Here is a 14,644-nt window from a genome sequence, read left to right as displayed (position 1 = left end):
AGGTAGGCAGAAGCTCCTCCTCAAAAGCTCCCCTTAGTATCAGAAATTATTCCTGAAGAATTCTCTGTACACCTGGAATATTCTTAGCCCTCAGAAAGCCAACCTCTTGAATATTTACCTGTATCTTGCCAGCTCTGCGTGCATCTGCTTGCCTCCGACCCAGCTACTAACTTCTGTGCAGTTCTGGATCTTAACTACTGTTTTTATTGAAAATAGGGCTTTGAGGTATGCTTCCCTTGTTGATCAAAGGAGAATATGCAGATGAGTATAAGCAGTTTGCATCATGGTCATATGGAGCAACATAAAACTTGATGGCTATGATTTGGGAATTCTGCTGCCAATTTTTTTTTTAAAAAACAGCAAGATTAAGTAGGAATGTTCAACATTTCCCAATAGAGACTGGAAGGATGATGGAAGAGTGTATAGCCTTAATGTGTCTGCTCACTAGTTTCTGGCAAAACCTCAAAAATGTAAGCTGATCGGTGCCTCAGAGGAGTCTGCTAATGTGTTTTGACTTCTTCTTCCATATTGAGATGATTGATATTTTCTTGTATCAATAAACCTTAATATCTTAGCAGTTCAGGAATTCTGATCTGTGACGCAGTTTCCAGGTGCCCCGAAAACAGGAAGAACACAATCAGGTACTTGTTTTGTGCTAACGTATTGGATATAAAAGCAAGTGGAGAGCTGTCTTGAAGTTTAGAAAATCACTTCTTGTGGACTTGAGCCTATTATCTGAAACTGGTTTAATGAGTAACACTTAATGCAAGAAATTGGGAGTATGAATTAGCCTAGGATGTTGACTTAGAATACTGTCTAAAAGAATTACTAATATAGTCTCCTTCGTTACAGAAGTTGAACAAAATGTAGGTGACTTGCATAGAATATGAGTGTGCGTTGATTTCAGGTTGGTAACATGCCAAGATTGAGTCACAGAAATTCACAGTGGAATTAATTTCGATACAGGTAAAAATTGACCTGAATTCTGAGTTGCTGTTTGTTTTGTTCTACTTGAATGCAACCAGTGCTCCACGGAAGATGATACCAAAACATGATTCACAAAGATGTCACATCTGATGGAAGGCTGTTGTATGATATGGTGAAGTACCCCGTGTTCAGCTGAGCAACTTTAGTTCTGTTCACTTGGGTCTTTTGAAAACTGAACATAAAAGTTTCTTAATTGGATGAGATGTGCGCGTGTGCAAACGTGGCACGCTTCCGTGCTTTTTACATGTTGTTATGTTCCCATCATCTCTGGTCTCTTAACATTTTCACGAGGACGTCAGTGGATATATTTGGCTAAGTAAAGCACTCAGGCTTAAACAAAACGCTTGACTTGGCTCCCAGATGAAGAGTTTGAAGACCTTTTGCTGCCCAAATCTAAACTTTCACCCCTGAGCTGTTGTCTTTTGAAACTTACTGTCACTTGCACCAGTAGATAAAGTTGCTTTCATTCCTGTGTGATCTTCTGCGATGCCTCATTGTTTCTTTAGGCTGATAGCTTTATTTTTAAATGAAGAATGAGATCTTTTGTCTTTCTCCCTCTTGTGTTGCAGCTGTTTATAATTTTGTATGTGAAGGGTACGAGGAGATCTGACTTTAAAATAATGGTAGGCAGTTGTCAACATAGAAGGTATGAAAGCAAAGAAAAATATTGTTCCAAGAGGCCTTTTCATTCTTAAATTACTTTGCCTGTGATCCACGAGTAGGTATTTTGAGTTCCTGAAACAGGAAACTAGATTGATCAAATTTAGTAGAATGATGTTACGATTCTTTTAAATTTCTTCTGATTCTTCCTATGAAGGGAAAAGAGTATATTTCTACTGAATGTATATTTTATTTTTCCAGTGTAATCAATTCTGTGTGTATATTAAGATGAAACTGAATTAAAACACAATGTTTTCACCCCCCTGCCCCCTCCCAAAGTGGGTAGTTGTAGAGTTCGGAAGAAGCAGGTGCCGGAAGGTAGGAGTAGCAGCAGTTCTGGAGGAGCCTTCTAAAAGAAATGTTTGTCGTGAGAAATGTGGGTCACCTTGGATTAATCCAAAACATCTAATTATTGTTTCTAGGATAGTAGTTCACAAACTTTTTTATTAAATGGAGGCCCATTTCTGTTAGTTTTGGGACCCAAAATACTAATGCAAAGAGTGAAATTTGTTTACATGTGCATTCTTATACTTTACTCTCTTAGTGTTTTTTACTGAATTTTCTGGTCAAGTAGCTCACGTTTGGGTACAACTTTGCAGGAATTCAGTTTAAAAAAAAAAAATTTAGCCTGTTGCTAAGAATGAGGTGAAATTTATGTTGCGCCCCTGGCCCCTCCAAATTCTTTGAGGGAGAAAGTTTTGTATGGACTTTGTCGTTTTGATGTAGCGTAGCTTCAGTTAGTGCTAACGAATTGCTTGATTTGGAAGAGTTTCTGTCAGTAAGACAATTCCTTCCGCAGTTCCTCTGTTGGGGACGCTCTGCTCAGAGCCAGCGAGGCCCTGCAGGCCGGCTCTGCAGGCATGGCGGCTCACCAGAGTGACTTGGTAGTGGATATTTTGCACTTTGCCTTAAAGAAAACATTCTTTTTCACCTCAAGATGACCAGAATAAGGAAATTAAAGTATATTTCAAGGGAAGAATTTAAATTATACTAATTTGAAACAATTAAATTACGAACATTACTAGTGGACTGTTTCTGTAGTATCCTGAAACTGAGCAGCCATGTTTTGGCTTTCACAAGAAACCCCTGCCCTTCCTTTGTGCTGTAATCAGGCTGTATGGCTGCCTTGTCACTGGTGCTTGAGGCAATTTGTCCAGAACCTACTGCAGTCTTTTTAATGACATTGGAAGTGTTGGCATATATACAACTGTATTGTTCACCTAAGTATGCTGGAGAGAGGTTATTTTCTCAAGAGTCCTTAATCAGGTGCTGGACAATTACGGCTTTTACTCCGCAGTGTTTCTGTTAAACTTTCTCATTCTTTACGCCAGAAATTCATTCTACTCTGAAGAAGTGGGCTGTGTAAGGTGATCTCTTGTTGGTTGTGATCTTGACATCTATACTTCATCACTCGAGCATGTAAATCCAGAAAGCTGAGAAAAGTAAGGAATCCTCTGAGCACAACGTATGCCTACCCGTGCTAACGGCAGGCTGAAAGGATTTGTGCTGGCAGAGGGTCCTGTTTATTTAATAGTCTGCCAGCTCTGTTCTATTTTTTCGTTAGGGCAGGGGAGTGTTTGAGTTTTTTTTTAAAAATACATTGAGAACAATATTTGATTGTGTTTTAAGACCAGTACTTTGAATTTTCAACAATTCTTTAACTGTGCGTAACTGGTAGTGCAATAGATAATGGAGTAAATATGATATAACTCTAATACTATGTAGCTTAATTGTGATTTTTAAATTTTTTCCCTTCCCCCCCAGCTCCCCCGACATAGGCATAGTGTTTTCTTTATCTCCACCACAGCTAAGATTCTTATCCCCTTTTGTGATATTTTGCTAAAGGAGTTTATTAAGTCCTCTGGGCACCAGGGTGAAAATTCTGGTGTTCAAACACTGCACAAGGTAATGCAAGCAGTCATTCTCTTCTGCAAATTGATTGTAGTCCAAATAGACAAACCAAAATAATAAAATAATGAAGCACGTAAGCAAGATGACAGCCAGTAGACATTGTGCAAACTTGTTTAAAGTAATTGTTCCCTTCATTACATAATAAGAGAAGTAACAAACAATTTGACAATAATTGAAAAAGTTATTCTGAATGAGCAGGAGGAGAGAAAAAAAGGGCAGATGGGACTAAAGGAGAGGGGTAGCAGATTGTGGGAGGGGTAGAGGCTGTGAAGGATGGATGAGGTGTGGTTAGAAAGAAACCTTCCCAAGCTTACCACCCTTACCAAGGCCACTGGCACATAAACGAGGGAGAGCACAAGGACTTCACCTCTGCCTGATGGGACCGACAGCAGAATTCCTGCTGCGGGGCGTGTGGTTTGGCTTATTTATGACTTTAGAGTAATTCAGTGCTGTTTCTTGCAGGCCACCTAAGGTGGTAATGGCTTCCTTTGTTTAAAACAAGTTTCCACTGTAGTGAAATGTTTTTAATAACGCTGTTTGTCTGGAAATAAAAGGAATTTGGAAATAAATGGAGGATACACTGTTGAGGGAGAATGGTGATGTGTTTCTCAGCTGTCTGCTAGATGCAGGTTATATTTTAGTAGCTGGTTTAGAATATGTTAGTGCCCACTGACTTTTTCAGCAAAATCAACAATTTGCTATATACTGAAAATCAGCAATTTGCTATGATTAGTTTGCACTTATTTCTTCCTTGGTATACATTGACTCAATGTCATTTCCCAGTTAGCTGATTTATTTCTTTTCTTGGCTTTCTTTTGTTCAGGGTTGTGTAAGAAAAATTTTTTTTAACATTTGTCGGTGTTCATATGTCCATTCTAAAAGGGCATGTGAAATGAGAAACTGTGAGAGATGTAACCTGTGGTACAAACTACTCTGGAAAACCCTTCCCCTGGACAAATATCTCTGAGACTTCAGTGCTGCTTCTGTTTGAGCCTTCGTTTGGATACCTGCTTTCCAATTATTTTAGTGGCTTTGAATAGAAAGTAGTGAAGTCTTAGAAATTCTAAGACAATAAAAACATACATATCAAGTCTTACAGTACTAGTTCTGTGTGTATTTCAGTTAGTCACTGTAGTTATGCCTTTTGGTTACTTATGTCTTTGAAAGGTGTATTATAAATTAAAAACAACCTTAAGGCAGGTAATGCTTTGTTGTCTTGCACAGTTTTCTTGCTGAGCCAGAAGCAGTTGAATAACTCATGCTATAACTGGAAAAATTTCCTTCCCCCCACAGATTCTAAGGTACAGATTTTACTTTTTGTGAACTGCTACGAAGAAAGGGTGCCTGACTTGGAAGCCTGCTTTAAAATGTCTTCTAGTTCATGAACTTACTTTTTTTTTTTTTTTCCTTCTCCTCCCCAACTTCCCCTCTGTTTTGCAGCCATAGACCTTTTGTATGGGGGTATATACTGCTTTATGTGTCAAGATTACATATACGACAAAGACATGGAACAAATTGCCAAAGAAGAACAACGCAAAGCTTGGAAATTACAAGGTTTGGTTTTCCTGCCTGAATTTTTTGTTTCTGTTTTTAATCATACCTGTCCCTCCCATTTGTCAATGACAAAAAACAGTACGGGGAAGAAAGAGCTCTTTAGAGATAGTAGTGCAGGGCTTGGGAGAGAGAGATGTCTAACTGTTACTTTCCAGGAGTTAGACTGTTTAACATGTGCACCACACCTAATTGTAGCAAAAATATTTTATTTTTAATTGCAAAAAAAAAAAAAAATCTAACATTAATCCTGCAAAACTTACCTAATATCAGATCTGTGTTAGGTAGAAAAAGTAACAGTCTGCTCCTTTAGGCTAATTTAGGTGCTATAGGCAATAAATCTGTTCCCCTCACATGAAATGCTACCCTTGTGTGTGATTTATTTTTTTTTTAATAGAACGTGCCAGCTTACTTACACACCTGTGCTTTCATGGTACACGCACAGTATCTATGTAGAAATATTGACACACAAATATATGTACACACATTTGTTTTATTCAGTTTGCTTTCCCTAATTTTTTCTTTTTTAGCCTTCACCCCAACAGTGGTTTCTCACTACCAGTGTACAATGACAGGTAAGAGGCGTGGGCTGGCGACGCACTTCACTAACAAGCGTCCCTTTGATTATCCTGCCATTTTAGACATGAATCACAGTTAAGAATGCCACTTTTATCATGCAAATTGTTATCCTCTTGTTTGGATATGTTCCAGTGATTGAATAATTACAGCAGACTTGACTTCATATGCCCTTTCCGTGGTAGAACTACTCCAAAACAAACCTTTTCTCTCTTTTTTTTTTTTTTTTTGGAAAGGAAGTAGCATTTACCTTTAACTGAGTAGTTTTTAAGCATCAGTTATAAAACCTTGTCATCTTCCATTTCCAGTGGCCTCTAGGGGGTATGTTTTCTTAAAGTGGGAAAGTCTGTATTTGAAGACAGATGACTTCTGTCTAGTAATGTCTCTTTCTGAATCCATGGCATCCTGTTTCAATGTGACAGCCTTAGTCACGGCTGATATGACTTCAAACCATTCTTAACCTCATTTCCAATTTTAAAAATAGCAGCTAACATTGTATTAACTAGAGCTTTTCTGATGGCATATCAAAAGTATAGCTGCTTTTACTTAGTTCCTGCTACAGATACAGATACTAATACTACTATAGATTCTAACTTCTGCTTATTCCCCATTTTGAGGGAGTTGAGTCAGAGGAAAGGAGGATGGTGAGATTTCCAGTGAGTCTTAGAACAGGAAAGTACAGCATAAAATGCTTTAGCACAAAACAATGGTTTTCAAAGCAAGACAAAATGGAAATGTATTTTCAAATGTTTGTACTCCTCTTCTGAAAACTCCTTCAAACGCTTCTAAAGTGTGTTGTTTTGGGCACCAAGTTAGTCAACTACAACAACATAACACTGCTTTGAAGGCCCTCCAGTTTCTTCGTTTTGAACATGTAAATTCAAAGAGTAATTTCTTGATTATGTTGTCCTTAGCAAATGATATATTTGTGCCTTCTGGACTGAGATGCAGCCAGTTTGTCCTGCAGTGGACGTCAGGCTGCTGTAGGTTGTATTCAGGGTAATTACAGCTAAAAGATTGTTCATCTTGTCTTGGACTACAAAGTTGAAGGGAAGAATCTCTGAGAGGCACTGCCAGGCAGAAAACCTTCTCTGTACTGTTAACTGACTAATAAATGACATATTAAATATATACATGAATGCATATCTATACTAATGTGCACGTTGAGTCTTCTGTCCCCAGAGAACAAATCTGTAATGACCAATGAAGAGATAAAATGAAAGGATAGATAACAATACATTTCAAATTGCTGGAGTACACAGTATAGATATTCTTTAAAGTCGTGGCATGGGAGCCTTTGTATTATGGCTTTACATCGTGAAACCATGTGCGTCTCCCCACAAATCTAAGGAACGAGAAAGGGAGATACGTGGGAGAAGTAATGGAGAATTATGTCGTCTTTTTCCCTTCTTTTTCCATTGCTTCAGTCCATCCTCTCCTTCCTGTGGTGACTCATGTTATCTGAAAGATTAAAAACGGGGCTGGAACTCCTTCTTCCTTCAAACTGAATGTCAAGATCAGTACAAACCTCAAATTTAGTCTTTGTCTTAGATTTCTACCACGGAGTTAGTTTACCTCAGGTGGTGTTACCAACTCAAAGAATTTAAGAGGTGAATCCAGTCAGCAAGAACTGAGATTGGCTTAAAAATTCAAGTGTCAATGTTGTATATTTCCAAACTCTTATCCACAGTGCTTGAAGGGCATTGGTACATACTTCAGTAGATGCTCACATAACAACATGATGCCTGGAGAAAAGAACTTTAAGAAAAACCCCAAATATCATGAGATTCATTTCATACTCTTGTAATATTAACTCTTAGTGTGATGAATTCCCGTGTCGAGCTGTAGTTCAGGGTTATGTGATATAACTCTGAACAAGTTGCAACTCTACATTTTTTTTTTTCCCCTCTAGTATTGAATATTCTTTAATAACAAGGGAGGTGAGAATACACAGAGCCATTCATTCAAATAATGTTTGGATTTTTGGGAGGGGAAAAAGGGGGATCTGCTGAAGTATAGCAAAGTAAACAATCTATATTAATGATTACTTGCAAAATTTATAAACTAGAGCCTTCATCGCCTTTTCCTTCACTCATCCATACGTCCCTGATAAATTCTCTGAAAAATGACAATTTGTGTATTTGATCCAATAAAATTGATTCTTGGATGGAGATTTCACATGCTGACTTGAATCTCTGGCTATTTTATAGCATCATTTTTAAAATGATTAATTTTCATTTCTATAACGCTACTTTCCTTTAATTGTAAATGTGCATGTTTGGCAAGTCTTTGTTTAAGGCAGTTTATATCGGAGTTCTTGGCATGCTTGTGGGTGCTATTAAACCTTTTACCTTCTTTGGTTGGTTGGATTTTTGTTTGTTTTTGTTTGAGTCGTGTTTTGGTTTTGTTGTTGTTGTTGTTTAACTTTTAAACACTGAACCACTCCTAATAAATGGTTCTGTCCTTTTCCAAATTTTTAAGAGTAATAAAACTTCAATATTCTTGTTAAATTATATAGCCAGAACAGAACACTTTTTAATTTCTGTCTCTGCCTTAACTTGTGCTCTTTCTAATGAAAGGCTTCTGTAAGCAAGCTTTCTGTCTGTTTTGCTGTGTGTTTGTTGTGGCATTAACTGTACATGGCTTTCTGTTTGGTTTCGTTTCTTTTTAATTGAACAGTATTTGATTCACCCAGAATCCTGCGAAGTTATCCAGTCTGTCATGTTTAACTTTACTTGAAGAGTTGCTCTTGTGAAATGCTTTGGTCTCCATCCTCTATAAGCACTTAAGCTATATAATTATATATATGATATATGTAAATATATATGCATAGTCCCACTTACATATGTGGAACTATTGCATGCCTAAAGTGGAGCGCACGTGTGTTTCCAGGTGGGAATTTTGTTATATTTGATTTAAATCAGGATTTAAACATATCCAAGGGTTTTTTATTGTGAGATTTCATCCTGTTGTCAGATTATACGGGCTGTGTTTGGCCATATTTAAACGACAGTGAGCCCAAATGCACGAGTTCACATTTACAGCTGGCCAGTGTAATAGCTGGTACTGAGACAATGCTGAAAATTATTTTGAGCTTTTTTACAAACGGATTTATATAAATGCCTGAGGGAGTATTACAAATATGGAAAAGGTTGCTGAAGACACCTACAGACATACAAAACTTGTTGCAAGCCAATGTTCTGTCATGTGAACTGTCCATATGTGTGTCTCTGAAGTTGCTTCATTCGTTTGCCTATGCATACTGTACAGTGTATTCAAGGCGTTGCTTTGTCTCATCAGTCTGTTACACAGTAATTAGTTTCCTTTTCTGTTTTCCTGGGTGCGTAGCTTGATGCTGAACCTTGGATAAAGGAAAGGGACTATATGATTCTGGTATTCTTTCTTATGCTTCTTGCATAATCTATTGTTGAATCAAATAAATTGAGAGATGGGTGCCTCCATGTAAATAAGAAATTTCTAGTCCTCAAGAATCCGAAGATGAGACCTTTTGTTGCTAGAACCTGGAGGGTCAGTAGCAACTATGAATTGAACATTTTTGGGTGGGTAGCTTCTGACAAGCATAGCTATTTCTGAAAATGAAGATCAAAGAGCTATTAAAATTTAATGTATATTATGCAGAATATGTAAGCCTCTAGCTATATTTTCTACTCTCCTTCTTTTCATATGTATGATTTATAATTTATTTTCTGTAACACAGCACTGTTTCTGCTCCTTGCATTCTGTGAAAAATAACTCGTAATTGACTTTAATCCTCAGTTTTAGAATAGATTGCTTGTCATGTTATTATTCTTTATTTTTAACACCAAGATACTTTTGTGACTCACTGTAATTGACCTTGCATAGTAGTTTCTCTGTGCTCCATAGAAAGCTGCAGCAGTACTTAGCTGGTCAGCACCTGAGTCTTCACTGTTCTGTTTTTCTTCCATCAGATTTACACTGAACACAACTCTGCTTACTTCACATCTGTTCTCTGTACTACTTACCTGACTCACTTCTACTGTGCTTTTCTTTAACCAAAGAAATGTATTGAAAATAACAGTGTTGATGTTCAAAGAGAATGATCACAGCTTTTAGTGGGAGCTCATGAGAAAGCGTAGCTCAGAATTTGGAGAGGTTTGGTTTGTTGGTGAGGGGAAGATTGTGTTTAAACCAACTACTAATTGCATTTTTAGGTTATGTGAGGTATGTCAGTAAAGTGAATCTCTGGTATTGGAATTTGCTAATGTCAAGTCATACATCAGTTGTTATAAGGAGAGGTCATACTCTGTAATGGTATATCCTAAGACATGTAGTAACAGTTTAGTATATCAAATTACTAAATTCTGCTCTTCATCTGTAAAGATTAAGCCTGTATCTGTCCATTAAGTTAGGTCAGGTTTGATTTATTTAATAATTGTCAAAATTTGATGACGAGATTTCCTGGTTATCCTGTATCTTCTGCTAAAATCATATGGTGGTGCTGTCATTTGTCCTCCTTTGAGCACAAAGAAATGTATTTTTAAGTAATTGTGGATTTATTCTTGTGCTGGAATTTCTTTTTTAACAGAAAGGAGGATTATAATCCAGTAAAAACCAGGAAAACGTACTTGGGCTAGCTATTCTTTATAAGTAAAGAAGTGCTTTGCTTTTCTTTTAGTTCTCATTTGTTGGAAGATTGATTGATATCTTTCTGAACAATGTTTTTTTGGGAGGATGGGTAAAAAGAATTCAGTCTCTTGTAGTTGTACATAGATTGAATCTAACTTAATGGACAGCATGTTGAAAGCTTTTACTTGAACAGAGTTTTTAACCCTTTTACTAAAGAACTTCCTGAAACTTTCTTTTCATCTGCTTAGGCATTGGAGAGAAGTATTCAACATGGGAGCCAACCAAACGAGAGTTAGAATTGCTACGACACAACCCCAAGCGGAGAAAAATAACCACAAACTGCACCATAGGTAAGTTCTAGAAATCCTTTCAGACGCTGATTCTCAGCCACTTGTAAGTTCACAATTCTGTATCGTTTTTCCAGAAATATTTTTAGCCTGAGGTAATTGTAGTGAATTTCCTTAACTATTAGGATAACAAAATAAGTTTATTTTACACCACCTTTTCATCACTGTAGAAGAATATCTGCTCTGTTACTTCTGGTACTGATGATGATTCATCTGTGTAACAGCTACAAAACAGGGCGCTTTTTTGACAATATGCATTTAAAGACTTTAGCAGAAATCAGTGATGTTAGCCCAGCTGCGTCTTCCATCAGAGATTCCATGCAGGTGTATGAAGGAAAATCCTGAGGTTGAGATGTAACCTTAACTATAGCAATCTATTGATAAATCTGTTTTTAGCAGACAGGTAATCACATGTGATGTCTTTCTGCATCATGTTCTAAACTCTTAATGGGGTCTCTAATTTCATATTGACTCTGAAAATATGTCATTTGTTCGCCAATGTGTGTCAAATAGCAGTTTTGAAATGCATATCAAATGTTTAATGTTTAGAATTCAGTACTCTAGAGCAAACAACTCTGAAATGTGGGCGTATCGACTTACGGCTGGAGAGCATTTGGGTAAGGGTGATGAAAATGAACAGTGTTTTCCAGGTTTTTTTTCTGCTGTCTTTAGGTTGGGGGACTAGAGGGTTAAAACCAGCTTCCTGACAAGCTGTAATGAAGATTATTGGGCATTTTCTATCCTGTTAAATGCACAGTAACGTTTTCATGGTGCATGTAGTAAAGGTACAAGATTGGACATGTAGCTATAGACATGGGAAGTAGGAAACTGTTTAAAAGGTTTTTTTCCTAATTTTTAACCTGCTTACTGTTTTATGGGAACGCGTCATGCTTTCAGCACATTTGCTTTTGTCAAAATACACTGAACATAATTGCTGAAACTTTTTAATGTCATGTTTCTAATACAGTAAGTCATATTTAATCCAAAATATGTATGAATATATTTATTTGGAAAAGTGTACCAAGAAGTATAGAGTAAATTGTAGTAAGTTGAAAATGTGTGTAGAATGGTAGTTCTAAAGAAGAGACCTATGCATTTGCAATAGTGGAACATGAAAGACAGTTGGAAAAACATCTGAACTTTCAAGCAGCCTAGGAAAAAATAACAAGGCAAAGATTGCTTGCATCATGTTCGCACTGGGATTTTGTTTTATGAAACTTCGGTATATTTTGTGAAGACTGTTCCAAATTACTTAAGATAATAGAACTGCATGGGGCGGGGGGAAGTTTGATGGAATTCTGAAGGTGAAGGTGAACTTCCTGAAGAATTGAAGCACATTTCTGTGTTTCTGTTTCCAATTTGAAGGAATGCTATGCTTACTCTTAAAGAATTTTAAAGTCCTCAGTCTGTTTTAAAAGGATATGTATGGGTGCGTGAAATCTCATACAACGCTGCATGGGTAGGGGAGTGCTCATGAAACATGGGGGATAAGGGAGATGACTGATCTCTTTACTTCTGCAGGCATGCTTTTAATAATTTCTCCTACTGAGCCCTGGAGCTGTCTATACGCTGAGACTTAGAAAGAGAAAAAAATCAAAGCACCCAAGAGACATAATGCAGTTTTGGGCTACAGTTAAAAGCAAAAGACTGGCTTTCTTGCACAAAAATACATTGGGGGTTTAGCTGAGGGAAGAAAAGACTTGCCATTGTCCTTGAGCCTTTTCTCTCCGTCTAACCTGCTGCTAAATATATGTATCTGCTTCAGAGTCTTTTTCCCTTCACTGTCCTCACATTGAGTTGCGTGTTTGCAGTTTCAGATCAGTGAAGAGCCTATGTGCAGACTGAAATGCTGCAATTATCTGGACACTCCCATTTCTCTCTTTCCCCCCCCCCCAATACTGAATTCTTTTGACATCAAGTTTTTATCAATCCTATAGCAGGTATTAGTGAATCCAGTTTGTCTGCTGAGGTAGGTAATTGGCTCAGGGAATAGGCATGATGTCCAGTCGTCTTGGTTCCGAAATGAAGATTTTGTTGGTTACCATCTCTAAGCATTGCACATCTGTTGATCAGGTCTGTTTACAGAACACTTGGTTAAAGCATAAACCAACTGCCTTTTATGTATAAAATGCTGTCTGCAAAGCTATTTTAAGAATGCCAAGGGTGTTTGCTGCTTTCTGTCTTACCTCCAGATATACACTGATGTCAGCTAGGAGACAGCACGTTTAACCTGCGATGACCTTCTGAAATGGTTATTGTGCCAATGCCCGTTTCGGTGTTTGTGTAAGACAAGTGTGTTAGCAGTATAACTACAGTAAGTGGGACGATACTCTGGAACCCGGACAGGCACGGCCTTGAAAGGGTGTACTTAACTTGTATGTGAAGGGCTTGCGTATGATTTTCAGCCCTAACAATAAAATACATTAAAACTGATGTTATTTCTATCTAGAAAACACTGAAGTGGTAAAATATGCTTTGTTGTAGTTCCTTGTTACACTTACATTGTTTACATGACACTCATTTACGTAAATGTTTTACTCTACGGCAGAACACTTTTGTACAAAAAGGGATTTTATTTTTTTAATTTCAGATGTGTAGCAATCTTGTGATGCTTCTCAAACAGCTGGATGCATCTACTACTTTTTCTGAGCTGTTTGAACTTTTATCCAGCTGCAGGATCCTTTGTCTTTCATTGGCACCATAAATTACATCTGAAGAACACTCAGTCATGACATGAATAGGTTATAATGGAGGATTGAACTGGTAGTTTGTTAGAGGAGATACTCAGCAAAACTCCTAGCTCTTGATTTAGTGAAACTAAATTATGTTTTCACTTATGTGACGATTTGAAACTCATTAGCAATCCTCAAAAAAAACCCCAACAAAACAAAAACCCAAAAGAAAAAAAACTCAACAAAAAAACCTTCTTAACAAAACCCCATAAATTTAGCTTGGTTCTCTTTTAAAACAGTGTATGTTTCCACCTCATAGATATTTTTCCTGCTAGTAAGAAGATACAGTAGGTAACTTTACTTGTGCCACTGTTTTGCCATTGAGCAAATTGCTCTTCAAGTGAAAACTCACGTTGGGTACTGCTACAGAAACTCTGCAGATCCCTGTCTTTTGGGATATACGCAAAGGGCTGTTCCCAGTGCTGCACATAAGCATCTTCAAAGTGACTTGAAACACAGTTATCCAAGTGGAAATCTTGAGTTATCTACACTCAAGAAGCCATGATGAAAAGTCCTTGCATAGTGTGGATTTTATGTGGAACATTTACTATTCTGATGTTCTAGCAGACTGGAAATCTTGATGAGATTTCTGTATTTCAAGACATTGAAGGCTGTATAGTGTGCTCAGGCCATAAACACATGCTCTTTCGTAGCAATATCAGCTGGAGATGTTCTCAGGCCTCATTGTGCCCCAGACGCTGTAGCCTGCTGCCTTTTTCACTGTGCTGGCACAGTTGTTTTCAGGTGAACTAGATCGTGCTGAAGGGATGACATATTGCAGGGAATGCAGAGGGTGAGTGGAAAGTAGAAATTTCATAAGTTATTGTATGTTGTTCTCGGCACCAGTACTGAATCATGGTCTAGACTATTAAATTCATAGAATATTTCTGCTCACCTTGATTTTTGGTTGAAGCTGATGTTTCAAGTATCCTGTAAGCCAAAACGTTATATGGAAATTTAGGCAAGACTGAAACTAAACAATTACTAAATTAGATTCCAACAGTGTAGAAGGAAAATCTAATTTTTCAGCCTCTTACTGTCTGTGAAGAGGCTGCATTCAGCAAATGAGGGCAGTGACCAAGTTCCAAGTTCACAAGCAAATTCTTTGTTACAGGATTGGACTAGAAGTGAAAGTGGTGCAGTTATCTTTCAGGAACTATTTCCCGAAGCTCATCTTGCTCTGCTATCATTAACGCTCCCAGCAGATCAGTTCTCCTGAGTACGTCAAGTATTAGCTTGGGGTCAGCTGGTCTCCGGTTAGCATACGAAGTG

The 14,644-nt window shown here is 37.6% G+C and overlaps 1 protein-coding gene across 2 annotated transcripts in view; it reads left to right on the top strand.

Moving 5' to 3' along the window:
- The window catches only part of USP22 (ubiquitin specific peptidase 22), a 100,017-nt gene that overhangs the window by 42,978 nt on the left and 42,395 nt on the right, over window positions 1–14,644 (top strand). The window contains exons 3-5 of one of the 2 annotated variants that reach the window (XM_086759581.1): window positions 4,999–5,112; window positions 5,640–5,684; window positions 10,542–10,643. In XM_086759581.1, the coding sequence (XP_086615707.1) occupies window positions 4,999–5,112; window positions 5,640–5,684; window positions 10,542–10,643 (261 nt within the window). The remainder of the gene's footprint in view (window positions 1–4,998; window positions 5,113–5,639; window positions 5,685–10,541; window positions 10,644–14,644) is intronic. The other variant, XM_086759582.1, reaches the window with a different exon arrangement.

The sequence above is a fragment of the Chlamydotis macqueenii genome, chromosome 15 (genome assembly GCF_036417535.1).
Source record: "Chlamydotis macqueenii isolate bChlMac1 chromosome 15, bChlMac1.mat, whole genome shotgun sequence".
Classification (NCBI taxonomy): Eukaryota; Metazoa; Chordata; class Aves; order Otidiformes; family Otididae; genus Chlamydotis; species Chlamydotis macqueenii.
The sequence above is the reverse complement of the archived record's forward strand: the minus strand, read 5'-3'. Positions and strand labels throughout refer to the sequence as shown.